We start from the raw sequence: 13905 nt of genomic DNA, 5'->3' as shown, positions 1-13905 counted from the left end.
GGTGCGTAATAAAAACGATTAAGACTGATGATTTTTGAGTTTTTAAAATTTATGTTGTTTTATTTCCTATGGTGACAACCCTGAAAGATTCCACTCATATGTACTTAATGCTCAAAAAGCCTACCTAACTTTGCCTACCTTCTAGAAAAAAAAGAAAAACGTTTTGGATTTTAGGACATTGTTGAACTAATCTACTAATCCAATACTCTATGGACACGAAATCGGCTTATTTGGAAATATTTAATTTAACTGCGACATTTTTGCCTAGGCAAAGTAGAGGACATGCCATTTACTTTGCCTGCGTTTTGCAAAGCTTATTTCTCAAAAAATATGAGGTGTAGGCTATAATAAGTTGTTTTACTAAGAGCATAAAGTTCTGATTTCCATTTTCTCTTTACAAGTCATAAATGAATTTCCTACTCAAGTCAAAATAATTTAAAAAAACCTCGAAATCCGTGCAAAGTTAGGGCATTTTACGGTACGTAAAAAGTACATATATTCGTATATCCGCTCACGCGATGCGCTCCTCCTACCGCAAAATGGCGGCTATTTGGTTTCGCAAATTAGAAAAGCATTCGGTTTAAATACAAGTTTTTATAAACAAAAATTATTATTCTGCATTGCTAAATAAATACCCTCCGTACTACCAACAAAAACATCTCAAATAAAATGCATTAATACACCGCAATTCCTGCACTTAATAGTAATATTCCGTTTGAGTGGTTCTAACGTTTACCATGAAATTACTCCTTAAAGTATAGTTTATAAACATTTATATTCAGGGTGAACACATACAGTACTGACGCCGAAGATCTTTTTGTTATACGAAAAAAGTGTATTCGTGACCCAGAAATAGCTGCAAACCAATTTTTATAAAAGGATATGTACTCTCACTTCCTTGTATATATTTAAAGGAAACAATCAATTTTGAAATTGTTAAAAGTGATCGCCGAAATACAAACTTAGCTTTACCAACAACCCGTATCGAAATGTATCGAAATAGTCCACATTATAGAACAATAAAAATATAATATAACAAATTACCTGACACATTAAAACAATAGAAAGAAACTCCACATTTAGTAATAAACTCAAGTTAATACTAAATAGAAATGCTATTACTCTATTAATGAATATTTTGAAGATGACTCTCTTAAGTAATATTGCTTCCCCTATGTAAACCGTTAACTTGCATTCAAATTGTATTTTTAATTTTAATTCTTTTATAAAAAATTGTATTATTATTTAAATTTTAGACTATAATACTATAAGACTTATTATATTATATATTATTTGTTAATATATCCTTACTGGGTGCATGTAACATTTTAAATTAAATGTGTCTACCAATGCAAATGAATAAATAAATAAAATAAAATAAAGATGAAGCGATAAGACTACTCGGTACAAATAATACTTCGACAACTATACGTAAACCTCTTTCCGAGTTTAAAAAGTTAGGTACTAACGCACAAATTCAATTTGATCAAGAGCTCTGAAACAAATAGCCAGCGCAGGACCAGAGAGCAACGCAAACATGGCGGCTGGGTTTGTTGGCGCGTCTCCGCCATACAGAATGTCACGTGCAGTGTCCTCGTCTAGCTGCAGCTCTTCACGACCCACCATTATTATGTCTATATTTAAAAAATGATATATCTAAATATACCTTAATATCAAAAAATATATAAAACTATAAAAGTTAAATCACTAAGATCTTAGGGGCACTGCCACTGCGCCCGTCTCTCCGAAAAATCCAATTTAAGCATGAAAAAGTTAGAACTAATTTATTTCGTAAAATCTTAAAAATTCAGAAAATTGTCATTTTCAAAATGTGGCCTATTAGACTAAAGGTGTGAAAAATTCACAAATCATACTCAACTGTGCTCATCCCATCTTTCATACAACTCGACATGGGCGTGCTTCATGTGAGGCCAGAACAGCACGAAATTAAGATGCTTCAAGAAAGGCACCATGAGTTCAGCTCGATGACGTTTGCGGGCCGCTTGACGAAGAGCTTGGCGATTTTCCACGTCTACCTTCTCTTGTTTTCTTTCCAATTCCGCAAGTTGGGTCCATTTCTGTAATAATAATATTAGTAGCAATAATAACATTATTATTGATATAAAGAGAATCATCATTATCCTGTCGCAGACCACTGCTGGACGTAGGCCTCTCCCAATACGCGCCATTTCGCCAGGTTTTTGCTTGTCACATCTACCCGGTCCCAGCAGCCTTAGCAAATCGTCACTTCACCTGGCCAGAGGGCGTAGGTTTCTAGCAACTGAAGAGACGCTACAGCGTCGGGAGGTTAGCATGCGTACAGCTCGAAAGAGGAGATTTGGTAGTAGACTTTAGAGTCGACGGCTTAACCGTTGGAACCACTAGTTGCGGCAACGGGAAGTGACAGCTCCGGTACCTATAAAATAGGGATGAGATAGGGAGGGTGCTGTATGTGCACACGGGGCGGCTCATCCTTTTGAGAACCGAAGAAGGTCCCTATGCTCGTTATAGTGCCCGTATTATATTATATAAAGTTATAGTTACCGTATAACCAAGAGGTTGATATGGAAGGTCACTATAAACAAAACTTATGTAGAAAGATATGGGGCTGGCTAGAAGGCGTCCTATACCACGTTTGCCAAGCCGTGGTCTCCACTCAAGAACACGCTTCCCCTAACGGTTATCGGTTTTTCGACAGATATGGCCAACCCACTGCCACTTCAGCTTGCAGATACGAAGATCGAATAAACAAGGAAAAATTCCTTCGATCCAGCTGGACTTGAACCAACGACATTTCCGCCAAACCAGGGCTATCGCTATTCCAACTGAGCTAGCGGTTAGCGAGTTAGCGGTACTTACAAATTATCTATAATAATAATTATGACAATTTTGATAAAATATAATGTATAAAATTTTGTAAGTGTTCGTTCTTTGTTTTAATAATTATAACAAAACTAATTAATAAGTAAGTTAATAGTGACATCTCTAGCCGGGGCTAGTAACTGTAAACGTATCTAACTGGGTGACGAAATACTTTCATAGATTTCTTAGAGATGGCGCTACTGTTAAAAAGTCATTGAAAACCAAATAGAAAGATCCGACACATATAATATAAAATGTTACTAATGTTTGTTATAATAGTCGGGACCATCATGTTTTAGAATTGAATCTTCAGACATCGTTTGGGCAGATTTAGGGATCGTGCTATAAGATTACGTTTAATAGTAACAAACACACGTATATTTTAATCACTATGAAATCGAATAACAACTAGTAGTTTCTATTAATTTTAACGATCAAAATAGGCACTAGGCGAAACGTAAGATGTATGTGCAGCCCGAAAGTCGATCTACCGACTGTGTCCTCTCTCGACTACCACCACCGCGCCGTTCCCTACCCAAACTACATCGAGGTCTACCGGCAGAGGGAGCGCGCCATACACTCTGTAACCTGCAGGTGGTGCCTCTGTCTCGCAGTTTTTTGTCCGTGCTCATGACCATTTTCGACATTTTTTAACCGACTTCAAAAAAGGAAGAGGTTAGTTACGCGATTTGTAAACCGATTTTGATGATTCTTTTTTTGTTGGAAGGAGGGTACCTCAGTATAGATCCAATTTAAATTTGACGAAAATATTCGGTTACCATAGTTGTCTTAATTGACGACCTCCGTGGTCGAGTGGCTTGCATACCGATTTTCTTGGTGTCGCCATCTTTGAGGTCACGGGTTCGATCGCCGTTTGGGTCAGCGTTGAGAACTAACTTTACTTGTTTCGGGCTTGGGTGTTTTTTGGTGCTGTCGTTATTTCTGATACAAGGGCTTTAGCTACTTAATGTGGAATAAGAGCAACGTTTGTGATATTGTCTAATATTTATTTTATATTTATTATTTGACTTTTTGCAAACAAAACACTAGCTCATATGTGGTCTGTGCATTAGCTCATCAAAAGCATCAAACTTCAAGTCACGCCTACTGGAGAATGCTCGGGGTGTGGGAGGGTCAATTTCGTCAAAAAACAAGTTTGTTTCTAATCTACTTATCTTCTTATCCATCGATTACTTAACAGCTCTATTAAAAGACTATTTGCACCATTGACTTACAATTATATGGACGTCGGGTCCGCGCTAAAAAGTGTCCGAACTTATAGGGCGTTAAAATCGTATACAGAGCGTCATTCACGCTTTAGTCTTCGTTTGTTCGACTGACAGCGAAGCAAGCAAAATTAGATAGTACTGCGATGACATTACAATTTAAATTCAACGTTTTAGCCTTTTCATATTCCTTTACATGTCACTACGTTTAAATAGGTTGACTTGAGACATTTTTTCGTGGTTTTTGTATTAGACCCGTCGTCCATTTATTTGTAAGTCAATGATTTGCACGCATAAATTAATTATTTAATCACTTAATACGTGTTAACCAGCCATAAGTGCATATATACACAAGTAATAAATGCAAGCATACGTGTTGAATACGTGGCGCGGCATATACTTAATAATAAAATTGAAACCAATTGGGCGTTTATTGTATGTGTAATGTATTCTCAATCGCATGTAGGTATTTATGCTTGCAATAATATTGCTTCGATTACACGTAAGCACATCACGCCAATCATAGTGCTGTTAGTACCTGGGTTTATAATAAACACGTCGTAAAGTATGATCTGAAGGAGGCAACAGACATTATCATTACACGTTACATCACAAATATCACCACACATATTACCATCTATATCACCACATATACATTCACACATATGTTAGATTTGGTAGCAGTAGAGCGTCTTGTGAAAGAGTGTGTCCAAGGAAATACTGTCGCCTTACCTATTTCTGCCGCCAAGCAGTAATGTAAGCAGCGTTCCGGTTTAGAAGGGTAAGGTTGCTGGCGAAACTATAGGCACATGGGACTTGTCAACTTATATCTCACAGTGACGGGCGCAGTGACAATGCCCATCAGATCTTTGCGATTTAATGCTGTGAGTATCACCGTAACTTCTATAGACAGGCGTGTAACTTGATAACAAAAAAAAAACATAACCGCACTTATCAACACATAGTTACCGGCCTGTTGAGTTGACGATTATTTTTTTCCACGAATTCTGAATTGCGTAGTCAACGTTGCTTAACAAAAATTCCAGGAACAACTAAGTACTAGCCAAGTATTTACAACTAAATAACGTAAGATATAACTTAGATATGTATAATGTGTTTTAAGTAAATTATTTTCGTTCTTCTTCTTCTCCTTCTAAGAGTGCCTCTTCAATCCTGAAGGTTGGCCGTCAGCTTCCTGTATTTGTCTCTATCAGCAGCCAACCGGAACACCACTCCCGGACGTTCCGCTGCCACGATTTCGTCCTTCGCTCAGCGCGTTTCTTTCCCTGCACTTTGCCCATCATTATCAGCTGTAGCAGCGTGTATCTATCGTTCCTTGTCACGTGACCAAGATACTGTATTTTGTGCCTTTTGAAAGACGGCTTCATTTTCCGGGACATATGAACGCGCGCACGGCTTCCTTTGTGTTGTTTTGTGTTCACCAATGCGCATGCGACGGCAGCACCACATCTCAAATGCCTGCTGGTGTCTTGTACTGTCTTCTTTTAAGGTAAATCATTTTTTGTTATTGTTCTTTACATTACATTACATTCATTAAAATAAACTTCAAAGAACAATAAAAGAACTTGTTCAACTAAAGTTCACGAAATTTACAAGAGCGCGTTATTTAAATGTGATCATAGCATGGAGGTCAAATGTCGGATAGAACAAGCGCGTAACGAGTTTTTGAAGTTGTACCATCTACTGTGCAATCGAATCTTGAAGATCCCTACCAGAGTGCATTTGGCACGTTGCTGAGTGTTTTCGGTTCTTTCTGTATGGCGTAGAGTACTGGACCTTAACTCAAACCGTTTAGAAGTCTTTGAAGTAGACCCAACTGAAGAATTTTAAAAATATCGTGGACCGATCACTATCCAATTCAAATGGACACTTCCAATGAAAGAGTATTACATATCGACAACAGAAGTATCAATTAATGTAAGGGACAAACTACGGCTTTTCAGGAGAGCCAAAGAACGATTTTATTTTTTTTAAACTGTCTATAACTTTTTACTGTCTGCTCCAATTTTGATTGTGTCTAGAGCAAAGTTTCTTAGAATTCCCTCTTCTTTCATGCTATAAACGAAAGATTTAGAAAAATGCCCAGTGGTTTAAAATATAGCATGTCCCTTACATTAAAAAAGGATATTTAGTTATGCCTTACGTTACTAATATTTTACGTCGAGTATAGTGTAAGCAATAGAAGAAATAGAAAATTATACGTAATTCTGTTGTAAAGGATCCTTTATAATAGAATTACGTGTAATTTTCTATTTCTCTTCATGCTTACACTATGCTCGACGGTTTACACATAAAATATTAGTAACGTAACGCACACATGTAACTCATTTTCGACAAAACGTCCCTTACGTTAATTGATAGTTTTGGCATCGATATGGTGAATAAGAAATTAGAGGTCTTGAGTATTGTCAAAAAACGCAATCTACAGTGCTTTTGTCATAGAATGCGTAATGCTAAATAACGAACTGTTCCGACTAATTATGCAAGGAAAGATACAGGGCCAAAAAAAAACCACCTTGGAGAAGGCTTCCTTGGTGGCTTAAGAATCTCCGGACATGGTTCAACCTGAGCACAAGATACTTGTTCCGTGCAGCTGTATCTAAAATATATAGGAGGTAGGAGATGGCACCTCAAGAAGAAGAAGAATAATTGACCTCGAAAATCTGCACAAACCTGCATTAGTAGGAAATTAAAACACGTTGACTAATTTTTTATTTTCCAATTAGACCTGGAAGAGTTCATCCAGAGAAGTACTGCCACCTTACCTATTTTTACCGCCATGCAGTAATATCAGAAATCACAAGTACATGGGACTTGTCTACTTATGTCACAGGGTGATAGGTGCGGAGGTAGTCCCCTCAGGTCTTTGCGATTTTAGGCTCTCACGCTGCTTACGATGTCCATGCTCATTGAAACAGACAAATGTAACGTACAATTTCAGCTGGAGTGGCTTCGTCCAAAGCATAGGTATGGCGTTCATCAGGGTAGCCATTTAGTTCCCGAGTGTAATACTGCAGCTCTTCGAGGGCCATTGCCTCAAATTTCATGGCATCCACGCCCAGGAACACCCTCTTGACACGCCATTCGTTTGGTTCATTTTTGTACTGCAAAGTGAATAAATGTAACACATAATCATAATAATAATATAATAATGTGCTAGACAACTATACCTATTGCCTGGTATCAATCTATGGAATTCCCTGTATTGTGGGTACGAGATCAATGGAATTCACTCTGAGGCACTTCTCAGAACACCCACAACTGAACAAATTTTGAAGGCTCATTTTCCAGGTTCCTCCAATTTTAAATCCAAACTGATCCACTCTATATTTGGTAATTCCCTACGGACCCCCTCACTGTATTTATAAGGCAAGTACAGCAAAGAGAAAAAAAACTTTTTAAATTAAATATACGTTTATTGAGCAATTATGATCAAATTTTAATGTTATAATTTTATCACAGACAATAATTTTTTTGTGACAGGTCGTTAATATTGACATATTGCAAATAAATAACGAATAATCAGTCTTATGTAATATTTAAAATATAAGTTTTCTAAACAGTGACTAACGTGATATTCCCAATCAAAAGTTGGTCAGTACGTATTTGTCTCATTTATTCGTCGCTTTGGTGGTGGGTTTGTTAACTGTAATTTTTATTCATTAACATGTGCAATTTGAAAATTGGCGGCATCTCTTAGACCTTTTAAAAGTTATTTCTTGTTTACTATACTTCAATATCTACCAAAAATCAGCTTGTAAGTACCGGGATATTTGATGAGAATAAAATATAATTATTCAAGATAATAATATAAAATAAAACGAATCTACCAGGGAGTCCGGATTAGGGGATCATTTGTGAATAAACCCATTTTCCAGCCCAGGACCTCTTCATCCAGCGCTGACAGTGCAAAGCGTTAGACCACCGAGGTCGTTAAAGTCATATCATTAATAAGGTTACAAATTAATATACGGGCTGGAAATTTAAGACCAGTCAGCAAGGCCAGCTACAAGAGCACGGTTCTAAAGAATGGTCCGCGAGTTTTAATGGCATTTCGCTTGGCATTGACAGATGTGAAAAAATAGTAACTACAGTCTGTGAAGACAAAATACAACTTATTATTTATTATAAAGTGACACAGACGGAATTCCCGTCTTTAAAAAAGAATTTCGGGTATTGGCTTTCGGAAACTCATATATTTTTTTGTCTTCCAAGACAAATTATGAATAAACATAGGCCTCAAATTTTATTGGAAATTGGGAAACAAATTGTCCGAAATTTCGAACGTTGTAACAGTTGTTTTACTGGTTCCGGATGGTTGATACAATTTAGGTTCATTAGGTTCAACTTACGACTAAAATCATGAAAAATGGAATACTATGACCGACGAAACGTTCAAACACCTCTATCTCGTCACATTGCACCTGTGAAAAATAGAATTTTTGTTTTATGAATAAACAAGTCGTATGCAGTTAAAACGCAGAGATCTGAGGGGCACTGCTTCTGATCTACACCCGTCACCCTGAGACATAAGATAACAACTCCCATGTACCTGTAATTTCACCAGCACCCTTAACCTTCAAAACCGGAACACAGTAATGCTCACATTATTGCTGGGCAGCAGAAATAGGTAAGATACTTCCTCATAGGCAGTACTTCCCCGGCCGCACTCGTTCACAAGGTGCTTTGCGGTTACCAATTAATATGTACGTTGTTACATATGCGTGAATGCAAGTGTGGTGATATAAATATAAGTTGCGTTTTCCAGCAAATACTGAGTTTGTGACCCTTTTGTTACCGCGGCTGGCACCACACAAGGTATCTCAATATTTAGTCTTCTTTTTATTATTTATGTCAATAGTTCATGTTTTAATTTTATCTAATTTTTGTATATACATTTTTATTTTGTGTTTGTTTGAGTTTTTGTTTCGTAATTATATATTTGTTTTACGTTGAATGTTTTGATCGTGTTTTGTTTTAGTTCTGTTTTGTTCCGTTTTCTCTTTTTTTTGTTTTTTGTCTTTTGTGGTGTCATTGTGGTAAATAAATAAATGTATTTTCTTTCTTTCTTTTCTTTCAAATATGGTACTGCTACTAAATGTATGTCTGCAGTATTATTTACTCAGAAAATTTCACAAATGTAGCCTTTTACAGGTACCTAATCCTGTTTATTACAAACAAACACCTACGTGAATTTGACATTTTGCGTCAATATCCGCATTGTCCACAGCAGAATTTGCTCAAGTAAGTTCTACAACATGGCGAGAATCCTGTTCAAACTTCTCAGAATTCGCACAAAATCAGCAAGCAAGCTGGAATCAAATACAATGGAAGAGGAAGACGCTACTGGAGAACTTTGAAGTTTGCAGTGAAGTTGTTGGTCTTGCATAAATAATTTTACAAGACAGTAGATTCCAGCAGTACCTACTAGCACGGATCACATTTTCATGATGCTTTGCTGCAATCTCACCTGTCTTCTTCTCACCGTATCGATACCATCAGAGGTTTTCAAACTTTTTGTCTCGTAGAGACCATGTGCCATTTTTTCTATTTTGCTTAGACTCCTTGATTTTCTATCTAATATCGATTTTCGGCCTAACCTGACTCATTATCATAATAATATGTATGATTGTGACGAGTTTGCAATTTGATAACGGAACACGTCTCATATTCTTATATTTTAATTTAATTTTCCTCAATAGAATTAAAAAAATAACAAACTAAACAACTTTCTTTTTCCAAAAAAAAATTAATCATTGAGCAACTTTTTGTATTGCGTATTTTGACAGCTGAGACCTTCAATGGCATTGACAATTTTTTTCCAGCACCGCTGTAGAAAGACATGTCGCAGGTGCCATGGACACTTGTAGACATCCCCCACTCACGAAAGAAATAAATGTAGGCCATACAAATATTTCTCCCAGGCAATTTCGGCAATCGAACCCGAGTTTGTGATGTCATAGTCATAGTTCGGATTTGACTGGCAATGGAACTTACAAGCTTTATCAGGATTACTATAAGAGCTTTAATTTTATTGGCTTGATATAATAGAGCGCAAAGTATTAACCACTATATTTTGTTTTTTTAAACAGAAGAAAATTTTAGAGTTTACTATCTGGCGCCTATTTTGTTCAGTTATTTTGTAAGGACAGCAATTGAATAAAAACCGTAAAACAAAATTCTCAAACATATTTACTACCTTTAAGTAGGTATTTGTTACGTTTTTGTAATCATAGCATTCACTAAAGATTAAATGTGAATTGTCTATCTTTACAAACATAATCTATATCAAAGCCTTGCACTATAAACAACGTAAAGAAACAGAGGTTCCAAACATTGGATAGAAACTTTTAATAAAATAATAAAATATTATATTGTCATTTGTGATTTTTTCGTCTGTCGAATCTAATGTAGCAAAAAGCTGGTGTTTGTAGTTACAGTTTTTACACAAATTAATCTTCAATTATTTGTTACCTATATAAGCTGATGGCTTTATAGCCAGTGCTCAATAAGTAAATAATCGTGTCATTTTAAATGTCATTTGTCATCAGTTTGCACTATGCTTTCCTTAACTAAAATTTGTGGGTTGAAGAAAAAAGTTTACGATCACTGCCTCTTTGTTTACACTTTTCTAAATCTAAACAAGAGAAGTATGGTAGATTTTATCGATAGATCGATTTTTTATTAACTGTAGCGGTGTAAAGTGTGTTTATAAACTCGTGAGACTTTAATCCTCGCCGGGGACTCGAGCTTAAAATGTTGCAATAAATAACCAACTTTTCGTCCTATTAAAACAATGTAAAGTATTAAAACAATTTAATTTATTGTAAGACCAACACTATCTTACAGAGTAAAAACTACTAGAGCCAATTATAGGTCCTCACCGAGCATTAAATTATAACCATATATCTGGTAACTACACTATATAGGTAATGACATTTTCGCACAACTTACAGTACCGGCACGCGACGGCCGTTTTGGACAGATTACAATAGTGAATGATCAAATCTCAATTCATTATCGAAAAATATATAATCAAATACGAGTCACATTTATAAGTTTTTAGATTTAGAACTAGTATTGCAAGGGGTAGCTGATCAAAAAGTTTCAATAAAAGGAAAATAAAAATGTTTGCTTAATATGTCTGCCGTCCAGTAACCAAAACGCGGCTACGTGAGAAGTTGTCAAATATCCGTTTCAGATAACTTACAGATAGATCTCCAAATTGTTTATTAACCGACGTCAAAAAGGAGGAGGTTCTCAATTCTACTGTATGTTTTTATTGTATGTATGTTACGCGATATCTCCGGTATTTAAGAACCGATTTTCATGATTCTTTTTTGTTAGAAAAAGGGTACCTCCATAGTAGTCCCATTTCATTTTGAAGAAAATCATCCACGTTTAAGAGTGGCTGTTCACGCATGAAGATTCATTTTTATAAATAGCGCCTAAATTTTACTTAAGGGGCAATTATTTTAGTGGTTGGTTTTGCTATTCTCCAATTCAAGGCGTTTTTCTCTCATTATACTATTTATATTTGATTATATTTGAGTAGTGAGAACCGATTTTTATTATCTCCTGTGTCAAGTCCTGTATAGGGGCGAACTAGGGGATATTTCAATAAAACTTGGCAAATAGACATAATTCCACGTACGTTTGCGGTCGGTTTTTTTAGTACTCTGTACTGAAATTATTTAATAACAATCAAAGTTAATGTATTCGACATATTGGAACTTACTTTAATGACGCAAAGCTAGAATATTATTTTATGATATCGCGTTTTAGTTTGCGGACGGCAGATATCGTCAATTCGAAACTGCTTTATTTTGCATTGAGCTTTGACGCGAGTTTGCCGGAGGTAGATGTTGTGCTGGCCAGCGATCCCACAAGTGACGATCGAATTAGATTTCATTTTTAAAAATTTCGGAAAACAAATGCCGAGTTGTAACGTAAAATTATAAATTACATAAATTTATACATATAATACAGCAATTAGCTCATTCAACGTAGTTATGAATTAATACGAATCTTGATGAGCGGACAAACGTCAAAACGGCCATCATAGCGTGCCGTTACTATAGTAATTACCTACACTGAGACACTAAGGGTCGTATTCCAAAACTCTACTCAATGCTCAAGTCAGGATTTGAGCAGACTTGAGTATGATTTCCAGCACTCGAAATACGACCTTAATGGCAAGGACTTGAGTACGTTTTTCAGTGCTAACTGCAATACTCAAGTCCTGACCTGAGTAGAGTTCTGGTATACGACCCTCAGACACTTCACCGATGCAACACTAGAGTTAAAAAGGTCAATATCAACCTGCTTGAATAGTACATTACTTGCACGCAAGAGATAATGCATTTGGCCGTTTCAATACTGTTGTGACTTGTGAAAGCGTTCGCCCAGGGAAGTACGGCCACCTTACCTATTGCTGACGTAAAGTGGTATTACTTTGTTCCGGTTTTGAAGGGTGCTGGTGAAATTGCAGACACATTGATCATGTCAAATTATACGCAGTGGCAGTCAAGTTCCCCTCGGATCTTTGCGATATAAAGTTTCGAGTGGCGATGAATTTGCTAAGGTCTGCCACGTAGTTCCAAAAATAAATAAAATAGTCATACGTACATGCTGCTACAGGGACTTGAACCATCCACCTTTAGAAATTAAGAAAACAACCGTTTTCCCACTAGGATACTAGCGCTCGTTAAAAAGCGTTACGTAACGAAGCATTAAAAGCAATGGACTTTTGTTAAATTAAGCGAAAGCGTTTGAACATATCTGAACATTGATCCCTATGCGTATAAATTTAACGTGCACTTTCAAATGTTTTCAGACGAATTTAACTTTCAGTGAAAAATAACGTTGTTTCAATGAAATAAAAAATGCATCACTCGTTTTCAGTGGATTTCCGTTTTTAATTTTTAAAAAGCACATGTTACTTTAAATCATTGAAATAAGGCCCACTTTTATTTATATACAGACATTTTTGAGCTCTTTGAGCGCTCAGATAGACTTCGCCTACACTTATTGTAATGTCCATAATTGAATTCTTACATTAATATGCCATGATTATTTAATTACTTACTCTAAGAAACGCGCAAACTTGTTTTTCATCCCATTCAAATTTGAATTTCGTATATACAGCACGTTCCAAAGCACAGCACGGGCCGAACACGGAACTGTATATTTCAGCACCTTCATAATAATAATTATAATAATAAACAATTACCCTTAGAATAATAACGTATAGAAACCTAGTCCACACACGCTAAGTGAGGCAAATTGAAGCGCTCCCAAAGGGCCTACACGAGCGGGCGGGCCTTCAGTGCTCAAGGTCAACTTGCACCGCGAACAGCTCAAGAATTTTAGCTAAAAATGACGAAATGTGCGGTAAATGAGTGTAAAAATACGTCAGACAAACATAAAATAGATACTAACATCATATTCCACAAGGAAGTAACGCGTTTCAACTTGTATTTTTATATAAATATTCACTAAAACCGAAAATTAACCTACTACTAAAACTAGCCTACATGAATTTGATTTTTGCCTCACTTGTGTGTTCGTTTGATATGAAACTGTCATTCTATGCGTTATATATAGCAATTACCACAACAGAAGGGTGGTTTGAAAAATACGTGACTTTAAGAGCGGTTACCAACGCGCGTCTGCATCGATACAAACTTTAAAAAAGAAACATCAGGAATTAGAACTCTTTTAAGAAAAAAAAGAAAAATTACGAAAAAGTTTTCATTTTACCTTAGTTAGCATCGCTGTTAAAAATTGCCATGTG

The 13905-nt window shown here is 36.2% G+C and overlaps 1 protein-coding gene across 1 annotated transcript in view; it reads right to left on the bottom strand.

Annotated features, from left to right (window-relative positions):
- The window catches only part of LOC113240562, a 42999-nt gene that overhangs the window by 27899 nt on the left and 1195 nt on the right, over positions 1-13905 (bottom strand). Inside the window, exons 2-6 of the mRNA XM_026477896.1 lie at positions 13198-13307; positions 8462-8533; positions 7043-7213; positions 1880-2078; positions 1470-1634 (exon numbers count right to left, since the gene is read on the bottom strand). Of these exons, the coding sequence (XP_026333681.1) occupies positions 1470-1634; positions 1880-2078; positions 7043-7213; positions 8462-8533; positions 13198-13307 (717 nt within the window). The remainder of the gene's footprint in view (positions 1-1469; positions 1635-1879; positions 2079-7042; positions 7214-8461; positions 8534-13197; positions 13308-13905) is intronic.

Source organism: Hyposmocoma kahamanoa, unplaced genomic scaffold (genome assembly GCF_003589595.1).
Source record: "Hyposmocoma kahamanoa isolate Upper Pololo Valley unplaced genomic scaffold, ASM358959v1 155, whole genome shotgun sequence".
NCBI classification, from domain to species: domain Eukaryota; kingdom Metazoa; phylum Arthropoda; class Insecta; order Lepidoptera; family Cosmopterigidae; genus Hyposmocoma; species Hyposmocoma kahamanoa.
This window is presented reverse-complemented; position numbering and strand designations above follow the sequence as displayed.